This window comes from Pinus tabuliformis, chromosome X (assembly GCF_031772625.1).
Source record: "Pinus tabuliformis cultivar Carrire ecotype Pingquan chromosome X, CPIR1, whole genome shotgun sequence".
NCBI classification, from domain to species: Eukaryota; Viridiplantae; Streptophyta; class Pinopsida; order Pinales; family Pinaceae; genus Pinus; species Pinus tabuliformis.
In genome coordinates, this window is record NC_142308.1 from 599,932,758 (window position 1) to 599,948,803 (window position 16,046).

Sequence of the window (16,046 nt, forward strand, 5' to 3'; positions counted from 1 at the left end):
ATCTTTCTCTGGAGTGCACAAACTCTCTGACTCTCTCTGGCTCTATCTGGCTTGATGCTGCCTTCAGGTCAGCTCGGCTTCTTCTCTCTATTCTCTGCTCTTAGCTTTCTGCGTCTAACTAACTCTTCTCTGTGTGTTTTTATGCTTCTGTTAGTTCATGGCTTTAAAGCCAGTTTACTTTGTGTCGGTTCATTTTCGCTTCCCGACGTTTTGGTTTTCCCTGCCTCTATCCATTTGAACTCCCCTTTTCTGCGTCATCATCATTGGGTAAAGCTTCATAGGGAGGTGGCCACCTATTCTGTAACCAATGAGTGTGTCAGTTTCCTTGGACATGTTTGAATGGTCATTATTTTCGTTTGCTCCAAGATGCTCGCGAAACACAAATCTTTTTCCAACACATTGTCGAACTTCAAATCCCCTGTAATCTTGCTTTACAACCTTGTCAAATCTGGTCATTTATTGGGACGCGCCTCCACCATTGATCTGGGCCCCCAAGTTCCTATGGTCATCATTCATATCGGGTGGGTAAGTAGCGTGACGTTTACTTGTCTGATGTGAGTGGTTTTCTCTCTCTTCTGCCGGAAGCGTGTCACTCAGTGTGTGGCATCGGGCGGGACTCGGTCAAAACTGCTTACTACCTCGAGGCCTTCTGATATCCTGCCAGTTTTGTGGAATCCATGGAACTGAATTTATTACTTTTTTGCATTTCATAGCCATTTTGGGTCCAGGCACTTCGGGGCTTTCCTTCACTGAGGGGGACGCCTTGCGATACGCAATTAACGCTTTTAGCACGAATCGTGTATCAGAAACCACCCCTGTTTCTTGAATTAGCCTCTAGTTTTACCAATTAACGCCAACGCGCATTACCATGGGCCAACGGTCTGCACACTCGACTGAGGGTCCTCGTTGCTCCACGATGATCACAATTGCAACTGTCACGAGGATTCCTTCTGATAGCTTGATATTTCTAAGACTTGAATCTGTTTGGCATAATTTGAACGAGTTTATGAAAACTTGGAGAGTTTTTAGGATCCAATTTGGATCACAACTGCTACTACTGCAAGCTCTGATCAACAACATATCAGAATATATTCTCTATTGTTTTGAAGAATATCCACATATATACACACTTTCCCTTAAGCAGTCTTACATACATATCTCAAAAGCCTGAACCCAAAATATGAATGACTGCACTACTGAAACAATCACTGAACCACATACTGAACTCATCATATATTTTTGAATCACATACATATAATCACATAACAACATCATCTTTAGTCAACATATCATTACATAAACCACTCAACTAAACCATAACTATTGGACATAGATTATCATGAAAGAGACATCATTGAAAGACAACAACAAACATAATAGAACAAATAATCCATAATAATCAACTCATACTGCAAATCCCTATCAGATGTACATGGCCGTTATAAGTCAATTATGAGTATTTATGCACCTTTCAAGAAGCATACTTGTGTACATATCTATCCATACTGTAGAATCAATACAGGACTACCCAAAATCATATCCGCATATGTACACAATATTTCTGAAGAAAACTTGCATACGTATCTCTAACTATTGAATCATAACTTCGCTTCATAACAGAACATAAATCAAACCCAAATCTTGGCATACACTGTAAAGGAAACAAACCATGACATCATCATCATAGATTTATGAACCCATAAGCAGATTTTTCAATGTGCAGTCATTTCAGTTCTATAAGACCGGATCCATCACACTCCCACGTGTACACTTATTTTAGATCAAACAATTCATCAATAACCCATATCATGCACACCTAACACTTTTATCTCCATCTTCTTATATAGCTTAGGCCTTAGCCAATACCTTAGGAAAATTCCATAGTTATGCTGATGGTATTCTTTGACGAGATCAAATATCCATTGTCATGTTCATTACTATGGGCCAATAGCATGGTAAAGACCCTTGGTATTGAGAATGCTATGGCGCAAAATCTGTGCATGACTTTGCTTCATCATACCCACGTATGTACGTGGCCTTTGTTCACAAGACCCGCACATACTTCTTAAAACATCACTTTTATCCTTCTTTTGTCTCTGGATTGATATTCCTTTGTCCAATCTCTCTATCACATATGTACTGACTTGTATGCTTATTCTGCTACCATCATGTTGACATCTTTATCAAGTAGGTTTCCATCAAGGACAACACATGAGTCATAATGCCAACAATCTCCCCCTTTTGACTTGATGGAGACCACTTTGGTGTTTATTCACCACCATCAGTAGATACCTGTAAACACATTTCTAGATATACCAAACTTCATTCCCAAGTCACCAAGCATTCTCCAAACACCAAGCTTCTCTCCCCCTTTAACATTAAGGGAAAAGGTATGACCAATGTTGAATGCAGTATTCTCTCCCTTTGTTTACATGAGCATTATAGATTAGATCTGCTGAGTATGAACACTAAATACTTACAATGCTCCCCCTAAGCACATGTTGAATTTTCTAAAAATATACAAATAAGTACATGACTCTATGACTCAACTAGACTTGATCGTTCTTATCACCAATGGTTCATGTTTACATTGATCACCCAACACAACGGGGTTACATATTTGACTCAACATTACATCACATGCCCAAAATGATGGGATTACATGACTTGACCATAATAGTTCGTACATGACTGAATTTTACAATGATTTATAACATATATCTTTACATGACCTTTACATCAAGAGATAGATATGGAATTTATAACCAAAACAAAATACCTCAATAAGACCATGATATTCATTAGCAATCATCATACACCATATATGGTCTGCACCATAAGCATCTATCAACAGTAACATGAGCAGCAACATGCACATTTTCATCATCAATTTTCAATATAAGATGATGTAGCTTTAATATCATCAACCTGTGAGCAAGTATCATCAACAACATAAGATATTTCGTACATATCTGCTATCAACTTATCCTCTTGACCTCATCAAGGTCAACTTGTTATTTTCCTTAGTAGGAAGAGCCTCAATCCATATTCATCAAAGGCATATGGATCCTTTGTAGCATAACAACATATCCTTTCATACATCAATGAACATATGTGAGAACCAAGCATGATAGGGAAAAGTGGCATCATTCCTCAAATTTATCAATATGTGACTAAATATGCCATGTCTCCAAGCATCATTTAGCAGATGTAACAATAGTATATTAATAACCATTTCTTCATGAAAACCTGCAGTAACATCATTCTCTTGGCCCATTTAATTCATGCAAGAAGAACTATCACACCAACACCACTTCATCAATATGTAACTTAAGTAATCATCCATAAGATCCTTATTTGTGCTTCACTCATCAATGATATCCCATGACATAGAGATAGTAGTATGTATCTAGCTTCTCATCAAAGAGAAAAGTCATCAATAACAAACCATGAGCTCACCATCATTTATCAATATTTGTTAGTATCCCATCCCCTTGATACCATCAAAAGCAACAATCCTCAAATAATATACCATGTGAAGCATATATGTACATGTGAGAACCAAGCACTATAGGCATCATCATCCATAACGGTACCATATGAAAATTATGCATCTTTGAAGGCATAATGACAACAACATAAAAGTAACGAGTGTCACTCATCATCATCAAATAATGAGGTTGTAGAATCAAGCTCTGTTTATCTCCTTGAACTTATGAAGATCAACATAACACATGTACCATATGCACTATCAAAAGAATCTTCTATCATCATAAATCTGATCAGTAACATCATAACAACTACATGGTTCAAGTAATGATTTCATCATAGGCATCCCATGACAGTAGCATAGAATGACGCAACATATAGTCACCATTAGAGAACTTTAGTTAGCAACATGAATAATATAAGCATAATTTTGTAACAATAAACTATCAAGAAATCATAATGCCAACAATGCACTACTAGAAGCATAGAAAATGCTCCCCCTAAACCTATGCCAACTGTTCATTGTCAGGTATGATCACATCAACTCATCCATCAATAAGGTCATCAAAGCAACTTCATCAATCAGTAAATCCATGTCATATTACAACAACTCATAAACCATTATAATCCAATACCATTTCTAAGTAGCATCCACTGACTGTAACCAACCAAAGTTAGAACTAGAAAGCCAAATAATAACTAACTAAAGCATATCAGAACTTCTCCCTAGGATAATCCTATAGTTTCTTCATCATAGAGAAACATACGTGACTGTCTGGATATGAACTGGTGTATATACGCAATTGTCCTTCATAGGGTCTGCGTATTGAAAGTAAAATGTTGAATTTTCATAACCACAACTCCCCCTAAGCCTGTACTATACCTGTTCACTGTTACTACATCATATGTACTATTAGTAATCATGAATATTAAAACAACCATGGGAATCATCATCAACATATGTATTGCTCCCCCTGAGATCATACATCACTGATCCCGAGGACCCGATAATCATCTTCTGCTCCTCATGAGGTCATGTACCTCACATCACTTCTGCAGTCACCGTGAGAAGTATTCTTTTAAGAATAATGTACTACAATAAATATCATCTTCTTTTACTCCAAGTCTGAATCCTTATCATTTATGCAAGAATTCAGTTCTTTAAACACGTATAATTTGTGTGGATTTTTGTATCCTCTTGCTATGATATTTCAAGTTTATTCATATATAACCTTGCACTTGATTGATGTAAACACAATTATATTTCCTTTATCGACCATTTTACCTACACTTAGAATATTCTTCTCTAGCCCTTGAACTAATAAAGTATTAGTTACTCTTCTATGTTTATTAATTTTGGCTCTATATTTTCCCATAACTTTTGCTAGACTATTATTTCCAAGAATAACCTTACCATATTGGTTTTTCTTGAGAGACTCCATCTTACTCTTATCTCCAGTCATGTGATGAGCGCATCCGTTGTCTATGTACCATTCATCTTCTTCTTCCAACAAGCAGAGAGCAATACCACACCTTACATATTCTTCTTCTTTTTGTGTATTGTGAGAAACGTTGGTGGATCCATCTTTTTCAAATCTTTTGACATCAATATTCTTATCTCATTGCTTTCCATGTTGTCTAAGGTGATCCATAGATTTGTTCTTGCATTCCTTTGCTACATGCCCAAACTTGTTACAAGTATAACATCTTATATGAGTAGAGGAATCATAATATTTTTGTTTCATATTCCATTTATTGTAGTCAATATCTTTGTGAACAAATATATTGCAAGAGAAACAATATCCCTTAAAGAAGGTTGAGTACCTGGAAGCTGATGATCTTTTCGTGAAGCGGTTATTTGCTTACGATTGAAACAATCTACTTCTATAATTGGCTGCAATGTGTTCATAATTATGACATCTAAAACATTCAACATTTTTTATTAGAGGATAGAATCGATTAACATTTCTATAGTTAGGAGTAAATGATTTTCTTTGAAGATTCACTTTCCTTGGTTGTTGATCAGATTGACTTCTTATCTCTTTGTTGAGCATTTCAAGTTTTGTATTGTTACCGTTTAAATTCCTTGTATTATCTTGTGAACTAGATTTTCCTTCAACAGTGTCATGAAAACCAAGACCAGATTTGATGGTGGGAGACCTTTGACTACTAAGAATATTATCCAAAATCTCAGTACTATCTTGAAATCTCAAATGTTTATCTTTTTCTTCTAATTTACCTTTTAGAATGTTTGCCTCAACCTCCATTCTTTGATATTGTTTTTCCTTTTCTAGATACTACTTCTTCATATCTTCTTCAACCCTTCTTCCTTCTTCCACTTTCTCCTTTAAATTGAGAATATATTCTTTCATTTGATTTTCTTGTACTTAAAATGGTTGAAATAGTTCGTCATTCTGCTTATCTGATTTTTGAAGATTTTTATTAGAGAGATGATCTCAGATTCAATACCTTCGCAATACTGTTTATATTCCATAGCAAAATTTACTGATTTAATATGATCCTTGATATCATATTCCTGCAACTTATCTTTAAAGTTAACAATTTTTTTCAAAGCTAAATCAAGTTTTCTTCTAAGATTGAAAATTTCTTCTAACTTGTCTTCTTGTGAATCAGTGACTCAATCTAACATAAAAACAATTGTTTTATCATCATATTCATTTTTTGACACATTGTTAGAGATAATATTTCCTGATAGTTCTCCTAATGAGAAACCTTCCTTTGGGTTTTCTTCATGGATTACTTGTAGCTTATCCCACACTTTCTTTGCAGTTGCATAATGCATAACCCTATTTAATGTTGAATCAAGTATGTTATTAATGATGTTACTTAATGCCTTACTGTTCTTTTGCACTTCCTCATCTGATGGAGGAATTTTTGTGTAGCATTGCATACTAAATACCAAACATCATGGTTCATTAGATTAGACTTCATCTTTTCTTTCCATTGGTGATTATTATCATTACATAGCATAATTATGCCTTCATTGTCCATTATTTCGGACTTGCCTTGATCTTCTACGTCTAGGGCCAATATTTTTGAATTTGTTTTCTCTTTAGAATGCTTACTTTCACTTTTACCCATGAGTGTAAGTATAGTTGATTCATTTTCATCTTCACTATCATTGTTATTACATGGACAAGGACATGGACAAGGAAAAAAAAACCATACTTGATAGTTCTTTGTTACGGACTTATTCATTCTTAATCAATAAAAAGCGGGTTGCTCCCAAAACTGAGTATTTGTTGACATCTGTAACTATCAATGCATCTGATATATCATTATCACTACCACAATTTCCTGACTCCTTCCTTTGAACTATCTTATTCTTTCCCATCATCCTTGTTCCACTCCAAGCCGTTAAGCTTTACTTGAAGTGACCTACTCTGATCCCAATTGTTAGGAAAAATAATGAGAGGGGAGGGGGGGTTGAATCAATATTTTAAAAAATCACTTAAACTTTTCTTTTCTTATTCATATTTCTATACGCGGCTATAATGAATTAAGACTTCTTATGTACACGACTGTTACGTAGAAAACTAGCGTATATCCCGTTAACTGACTTTTCAATTAATTCATCATCTGTTTAACTTGAACCAATGTTTCAATACTTCAATAGGAATTAATTAAGTAGTAACCATGTACAATAAAAACATAATAAACCATCACATGTAAACAATACATCAACACACATGAACACTAAGATTTTTAGGTGGAAACCCAATGTGGGGGAAAACCACCGCTGTTGTCATCTCTGTCTTCATATTTTATTATAATGATTTTTTTTACAACCTTGTACTGACGTAGATTCATACCAGCACACAAGCACCCACCTACAGAAACCTACATCCTTCTCTCATTCTCCATCACCCACTGGAATGGAGCTCCAACCCCTTGATCTCGTTTACCGACACCCATCGGAAGGGAGCTCCTACCCCTTGATTTGATTAACTAGCTACCACTAGAAGGAAGAGTTGACTTCCTCATTGAAGGCTCCAATCCTAAACACCTTTGTGGACCACTTTTCATAATATTTTATACGAGATCCACTTGAACGAAAACATCAAATATGTAGGCCATGTTTCATCAAACTTTCAAACTGGACCCACTACCATCATTTAAGCCCAATTCCAAATAACAATACTGAAATCAAACACTGTATCAAATAATTTAATCAATGAAAAAACTGAATCATCAAATCAACCATTGAAGTAGCTTATTCTCAAACAACCAAACCAACTTATATCACTCTATTCCCATTCATCATAATGCCAGACGACATACTATTCATCACTGAAACCAGATCTTGTCATTGCAAACACTGATCAATCATATGTCAGAATGTATACGCTATTGTTGTGAGTCATACCTGTGTATGTACAAAATTTCCTAAATAATACCTATGTACATATTTCAATACACTAAAAATTGAATATACATCTCTATACCACTAAATCAGTCACTCAATCACACACTGAAGTCATCACATATTACCGAGCCAAATACATAACTAGATGCTGAATCAATTCACTTAATTATTCAACTAACTGAATCAATCACTAAATTTGAATCAACCAATGCAACCAGTGCAACTAGATCAAACTAAACCATAACAGATCAGAAACTTCAATGCATTGCCATACATTGTTACTAAAACCAACTATTGCTACTACAAGCTCTTATCAAAAACATGTAAAAATATATACACTATTGTTTTGAATAATATCCATGTATATACGCACTTTCCCTTAAGAAGTCATGTGTACAGATCTCAAAAGATTGAACCTTGAATCTAAATCACTGCACTACTGAAACACATACTCAACTCATCACAAATTTATAAATCACATAAATATCATCACATAATTGTTAGAAAATTATATATTACAGAGCAATGGAACACATAAAATATTGCAGAAATATAAACACAAAAAATGCATAAAACAAGAGGGACACAGATATACGTGGTTCACCTAGTTTGGTCTACATCCACGGAGAAATAACCAATCCTTCCTTTTATATTATCCATCAAACTGAAGAGATACAACCTACAACAGATCCGTTGTAACACCCTCTTCGCTCTCAATATCATCTCTCTTTCTCACTTAGAATACATATCTACATAGACGCAATACAATTCCCTCATATATAGTGAGGGGTTGCCTTCTAGGGAAAAAAACCCTAAATTTAACATAACTTCTATCGTCAGATCTCCACCTAATGAACGGCTCAGATTGACTAGAAATTACTATAATTTTACAAGGCAATTTTACATCTATTCTTAGCTTCGGTGGTGCTGCCCCCAAAACCCCCTGCCGGGGGGGGGGGGGGGGGCTCCCCAAAGGTCGCAGCCACCCCTCCTGGACCCCCCCTGCAGCGAATATTTTTGGGCGGCAACAAACTGGGGTCCAATGTGGCGATACCTTTGAATACAGAAGATAATCAGGCTCCACACCCAACAATAACAACATCATCTTTAGTCAACATATGATTCCATAAACCACTCAACTCAACCAAAATTGTCACATGAAGATTATCATGAAAGAGACATCATTGATAGACAACAAAAAACATAACATAAAAAATAATCCATAATCATCAACTCATATTGCAAAACCCTAGCAGATGTACACAACCCTTATAAGTCACTTCTACGTATGTATGCACCTTTCAAGAAGCATATTCATGTATGGATCTGTCCATACTGCACTATCGATACATGACTACCCAGAAGCAGTTCTGCATATGTACGCGATCTTTCTGAAGAAAACTTGTGTACATATCTGTAAATATTGAATCATACCTTCACTGCATAACAGAACATTAATAAAACCCAAATATCGACATACAATTTAAAGTACACCTATCATGGCATCATCATCACGGATCTATCAACCCATAAGCAGATTATTCAATGTGTAGTCATTTTGATGGGACCAGCTGGCGTACTCTAACCAGACACAAGATTTGGTTTATTCAAAATTATTAAATTTATGATTTTTGGTAGGGTGTAGTGGTACTTAGATATTTTGGTTGTGATTAATGTGATTGCTACGTTACTGCTATGAGGGAGACACCTGTCTCGACCTCGGGCTTTGTTCTCCCGCCTTCACTGTGCTTGTAACCCTAGCTCCTCACTTGGTCCATCATTTCGACTGTTGTTTGTTTGCGATGAGAGGGTATACTCTCTGGTTTTCCTCCTAAGGGTTTCGTTAATGTTGCTCTGGCGCTCAACTTGGCTTCTCGGCCACGGCTTGTCCAGTAGCAGGACTCTGCTAGTGTTTTATCTGTTTTGATGGATGCATGTATTTTCTTTCCGATCTACCTAAGGGTTCAGGGCTGCCTTTCAACATTCTGCAACTATGTCCGAAGGTTCTCTGTGACACGATGACAACTTATTTCCTCCTAAATGTATCTGGCATTGTTGTGTTTATGTTTCACTGGTTACTGTTCGATGGCTCTACTATTTAATCTTGCTATGGTTACTTGTGCATTCAGGTTGCAGCCACGCGGTGACCCCATTCTCGTCCTCAGCTCCTAGACTCCTCCGGTATGTTTTCTTTCTTTGCTTTAGTATTTGCTATGTTTCTCTTTCCAGTCCTGACAGTTAACACTCCTTGTGAGCAGGGTCTCTTGCTTGTTCGCAACCTGTTGTCATCTCTCTGCTTGCAGTTCATCGACCGCTTCTCTGGTAAGTGAAACCCTTACCCTGTTTCTTTAATCGTTTGGTTTATGTTGTGTTCTACTGTTGATTCTCTACTTGTGGTGGTTGCAGGTGGAAGGCAAGCGAGCAATGGTGGCTTTGGCTCCTCTTGCGCTTCGCTAGACCGGGTAGGGTCTTTCCATGATGTTCATACTTGTAACCTATTGATGTTGTTGTGTCTTAGTTTCAGGCTTCGGCCTCTCTGTTGTTTAATTAGTCCCTCTGTGGAATATGGATAGGTTGGGGTTTTAGGGTGAGCGTATGTTTATCGAACCCAGGTCTTTGGTCTACTTGTGACACGAACTAGTTTAACTTATGTATATGTAATTCAAGGTTTTGAACCCAGGTCTTCAGCCTACTTGTAATATGAACTATTTAACTTAACTTATAAATTACTTTGCAAAGACTCTTGTAAATTATCTTTCAAACTATGTTTGCAATGAAAAGATTTATATAATGAGTCTTGTAGTACCTAGACTTTGATGCTGTTTTTGTATTGGTGATTCTGGTGATGTTAAATGTGAAACCCACTGCTTGTTTGCTTTGTTGGACGCTCGTTACTGCTCAAAATTGTAGGTGATTGTTTGTGAGGCTTGTCGATTCTTCGATGGTTTCCTCTCTGTATGCTTGCAACAACACTTCCACACTCTCGGTCTTGCTGTCTTTGTTTGTCTTGATGTCTGCTAAAAGATTTCAATTTCTAATGCTTGCTTCTGTTTGGAAATGCGCTCAATATATTTTAAGAACAGGAAAGAAACTAATTGCACATGGAATTCAGATGATTGTGAAATATTACCTATAAATTCTTTATTGCTCTTCTACTATGATGGAAATCAACCCTACAATGATTTTTTCTTTTTGCTTTTATATGATTTGTTAAACAGTTTTTGGAAACTATTAACAATTACATACAGTTACCATAAGAAACTGTCAATTTCCTATTTATCTAAATTCTAGGATTAATTTTAAAAGAAACAAAGTTTTTTGTTTTTTTTTCTATAAATAAATAAAACAAAACTCCTTAACAGAAAAATGAAACCGAAACTATTGTCGTGTCCCAACTGTTGATAACTAAGGAAATAAAATAAGAAGAAAAAAACAACTCAGGTACAATGACCTGTGAACCTGTTTAGCTTGCAAGTCAAACACCTCCACTTGTCTACCCCTGGTTGGATGCTCCTGCATCAGGCTCCCGGGGTAACAAAAAGTCATGGCTCTGGTCCATGAGCTCCTCGATAGAATACCCTACACGTTGTATCTATCCCACATCAAGCCATGAACTATCCTCTATAGGGCGGTTCTTCCACTTGACGAGGTACTGTAGGTACTCCTTCTTCCGTGTCTGCCTGGCCACTTGTGTGTCAAGGATTCCCTCGATTTCGAGCGGCTGAGCTGAAGGAATTTGTCTCATCCATGAACTACTCTCCTCCTGGGTGTCCCGTTTTGGCTGTGCCAAACTGTCCTCTTCTGAATTGGCAGTGTATGGGAATAAATCTGCCACACTAAAAATGGGTGATATTCCTATACCTGGAGGCAATTGCAGTTCATAAGCATTTATAGAAAACTTGCATATAATCTTACAAGGTCCAATTTTTTTGAATTTTAGTTTGTTGTATTCACCCCTAGGAAATCGTTCCTTGCGCAAAGACCTGATCCCCCACATTAAATTGTACCTCACGTCGTTTCAAATTAGCTTTCTGTTTGTACTTCTGACTGTTGTCCTGTAATTTCATCTTCACCTGCTCATGTAGGTCGTTAATTGCTCTTGCAAAGTCTTCCCCGTCAGCACTTCTTTTCTCTAGTTGTCCCAAATCCCGCAGTTCATGCACTCCTCGGGGATGCATTTCGTACACAATCTGAAAAGGACTGCTTCCTGTGCTTCGGTTTGGTGAATCGTTGTAAGAAAATTCTGCTTGAGAAAGAACACGATCCCACATGCATGAATTTTCTCCCACTAGACTCCTTAGCAGGTTTCCTAGACTTCTATTCACCACCTCAGTTTGCCCATCCATCTGTGGGTGGCGGAGTTGAAATTAAACTGTGTGCCCAGCTTCTTCCATAGGGTGCGCCAAAAATGTCTTGTAAATTTCACATCTCTGTCAGAGACAATGGACTTAGGCAAGTTGTGTAACCTGACAATCTCTGTGAAAAACAAGTGTGCTATGTGAGTGGCATCACTGGTTTTCCTGCAAGGAATAAAATGCACCATTTTTGAAAACTAGTCTACTACCACCATCACAGAGTCATGACCGTGTTGTGTTCTCGGTAAACCCAAGACAAAGTCCAAGCTCACTGAGTCCCACGGTCTACCTGGAATAGGCAGTGGTGTGTAGAGTCCCGTATTCTGACTGTGTCCTTTTTCCAATTGACACACTTTACACCTAGTTACAAATCGCTGCACATCCCTTCGCATCCTCAGCCAATAATAAAAGTGACTGAGCTAATCCAAGGTCTTGTCAATGCTGAAATGTTTAGCAAGACCTCCACTGTGCTTCTCCCAGATGATGTTCTCCCTCATCGAACAGTGGGGAATACACAGTTGTCCTCCCTTAAACAACAACTTCTCTTGTAGGTTATAGTCTAGCCATGGACTATTATTCCTCATCAAAGGGTTTTGGCAGGCTTCATAAACCTCCTTAAAACCTGCATTTGTCTGATATAAGTCTTTTAGGTGTTCAAAACCCAGCACTTGTATCGTGCTCTCCTGCAAAAGTAAAACCCTTCTACTCAATGCATCTGCTACCTTGTTGGCCTGTCCACTAATATGTTTCAACACAAATGTATAACTCTGCAAGTATTCAACCCACTTCGCATGCTTGTGGTTTAGTTTGTGCTACTGCATAACGTACTGCAATGCAAAATTATCTGAAAACAAAACAAACTCATTACCCAGCAAATAGTGTCTCCAATGCTTCAATGCTTGGACGATAGCATAGAACTCCTTGTCATATGATGAGTACTTCTGCCTGCTTTCATTCAACTTTTCACTGAAATAAGCAACAAGTTTGTCTTCTTGGCTGAGTACGGCCCCAATGGCTATACCACTGGCATCACAATGAACTTGAAAAAGTTTGTTGAAGTCAGGTAGCCTCAAAATTGGCCTCTCAATGATCTTCTTTTTCAACATCTGGAAGCTCCTTTCTGCCGCTTCAGTCCACTGAAAAGGTTGACTTGCCTTCTTGATTGTATCCAACATAGGTGCACAAATTCCACTAAAGTCCCTTATAAACTTACGATAAAAACTTTCCAACTCATGAAAACTTCGTACTTCGAACAGACTCTTAGGGGATGGCCAGCTAAGTATAGCTGCAACTTTTTCTGGGTCCATTTTCAGCTCATTCTCTGCAATCACGAAACCCAAATAGATCAACTCCTTCTGAAAGAAAGTGCATTTCTTCAGATTTATCAGCAACTTGTTTTGCTGCAATTTCTCCAAAACAGATCGAACATGTCGAAAATGTTCCTCCCTGGTTTTGCTGAAAATCAGTATATCGTCAAGATACATAATCAAAAATTTCCAAATGAACTCCTTCAGCATTTTGTTCATTAGGCACATAAAAGTACTAGGTGCATTACTTAACCCAAATGGCATCACCAGCCATTCATACAACCCTTCATTAGTCTTGAAAGTTGTTTTCCATTCATCCCCTTCCTAGATTCTAATCTGGTGGTATCCACTCTTCAAATCTATCTTCGAAAAATAGGTTGCCCCACTCAAACAGTCCATCATATCGTCCATTCGTGGTAATGGAAACCTGTACCTGATCGTAATCTTGTTTATTGCTCGTGAATCCGTGCACATCTACCATTTGCCTCCTTTCTTGGGAGAAAGCACCGTCAAAACTGCACATGGGCTCAAGCTCTCTCGAATCAGTCCCTTATCCAGCAATTCCTGTACCTGTTTTCTAATCTCCTCGTTGTCTTTGGGGCTCATCCGGTAAGCAGCTTTATTTGGTAGACTAGCTCCAGGGATGAAATCTATGTGATGACTGATACTCTGCTTTGGTGGAAATTTATCTGGTAAATCATCCACCACAATGTCACTGAATTCCTGCAACATTTCCTGAATTTCTACAGGTAAATCAGAAATTTTTGTGTGCAACAGCACTGTTCTTGGTCTTCTCACAACAACATATTTCACTTCATCATCTTCAATCTGCTTTAAAAATTGTTTTCCACCCACCAATAACACTTTTGTTCCACTAGTTTCTATTGTTTCCTCCTCCTTGATGGGCACTAACGTATGCTTAATTCCATCCTTAACAAACTTGTAACAATTTGTCTTCCCATCATGAATGACTTTCTGGTCATACTGCCATGGTCTTCCTAGCAGAATATGACACACATCCATGGGCATGATGTCACAAATAACTTTGTCCTTATATCTGCCAATATGGAATTCCACCTCACACTGCTCATCAACCAGCAGTTGGTGACCCTTCTGTAACCACGACACCTTATAGGGGGTTGGATGCTTCAGTCGTTTCAGACCCAATTTTTCCACCATCTCTGTTGCAACCAGATTATCAGTGCTTCCACTATCTATAATCAACTTGCAACATTTTCCATGTGACTTGCACACAGTTCGAAACAATGTCTTCCTTTTGGTTTGTTCAGTTGTTTCCTTTGCTGGTTTTAGCTATACCCTATTTAAGACTAAGTCCTCTCCTGTCTCTGGTGCATTTTCTACCTCCTGAGGCGGTGCCTCTGCTTCTTCTACTTGAGAAACATATGCTCCTCTTTGACCAGCTTATTCTCCTTCAGGACATTCAAAGGATCTGTGCCCCCACTTGTGGCACTTGTAGCACTGGTAGGAAGCTCCTCTGCCTCTACCATTTCCCCTGCCTCTCTGGTATGGCCATCCTTCTTTTGTGTTGCCATCCTTTTCTGCTGTCCCTGATGTTTTGGAACTGTTGCCCTCTTCACTGTTATTGGTAGTCCTTCCTCTACCAAAGGATTGTATTTTTCCTCTGCCCATTCCTCGTCCCCTCCTAGCATTCTGCTTTCTTGTGAGCTTCTCTTTTGCCTTTAAGGCACTTTGATATGCTTCTTCTATATTCTTTGGAAAAATAATACTTATTTCGTCCAATATTTCCAGCCTTAGGCCATTCACAACCCTCGCTGTCTTCTCTGGGGTGTATTTAGTATATCCAGCTCTCAAGTTCACTCAATATAATTCTTTAGTATATTCTTTCATCGTCATTCCTCTCTGCTTCAAATTCTGTACCTGTCGATGTAAAGCAATCTGATAATCTTTGGACAGAAATCTGCCCTTCATCTTGGCGACCATTTTGGTCCACTTTTTAATTGGTAACTTGTTCAATCTTCTCCTTTCTGCCTGGACACTGCCCCACCATAAGGATACGTGTTCCTTCAGCTTGGTAGCTGTGACTTTAACTCTCCTATCTTCGCTGACCTCCTCACATTCAAAATACTTATCCAACTCACTAATCCAGTCCAAAAGCACCTCTATGGACAAACTTCCATCATAGTTCGGAATTTCTGGTTTTGGCTTACTGCTCGCCAACAAAATTGACCTTAATAATTTAATCTCAATTCCTTCTTCATCTGATCCATCTATTGTAACTATAGCCTCTTCCTCACTGTCATCTCCTACTTCCGAATCCCTTCTCCTTCCTGTTTCTACTGCTGCCAAACGGGCATTCAAGATCCTAAGCTCTTCTCTCGACCCATCATCTACGACTCTTCGAATAGCTCTGCCACGTCCTCTTCTCCAAACTTCCATTTCAGTCCACTAACCTGCTCTGATACCAAAATTTGATGGGACCAGCCCGCATACTCTAACTGGACACAAGATTTGGTTTATTCGAAATTA

The 16,046-nt window shown here is 37.9% G+C and overlaps 1 protein-coding gene across 1 annotated transcript; it reads right to left on the reverse strand.

Moving 5' to 3' along the window:
* Positions 1–14,012: 14,012 nt before the first annotated feature.
* On the reverse strand, positions 14,013–15,208 carry LOC149141454 (uncharacterized). The gene is made up of 2 exons (XM_089451239.1): positions 15,001–15,208; positions 14,013–14,536 (listed from the first exon to the last, which is right to left on the reverse strand). Exons 1-2 carry the CDS (start codon positions 15,206–15,208, stop codon positions 14,013–14,015), a joined length of 732 nt encoding a protein of 243 aa, XP_089307365.1.
* Positions 15,209–16,046: the final 838 nt, after the last annotated feature.

Excerpts from the sequence above, each read along its gene's own strand:
- LOC149141454 (XM_089451239.1), bottom strand. The coding sequence starts at position 15,208 with ATGCTAGGAGGGGACGAGGAATGGGCAGAGGAAAAATACAATCCTTTG. Across the intron at positions 14,537-15,000 it reads CAGTGCTACAAGTGCCACAA|GAAGACCATGGCAGTATGAC; the intron begins GTGGGGGCACAG and ends ATATTCTGCTAG.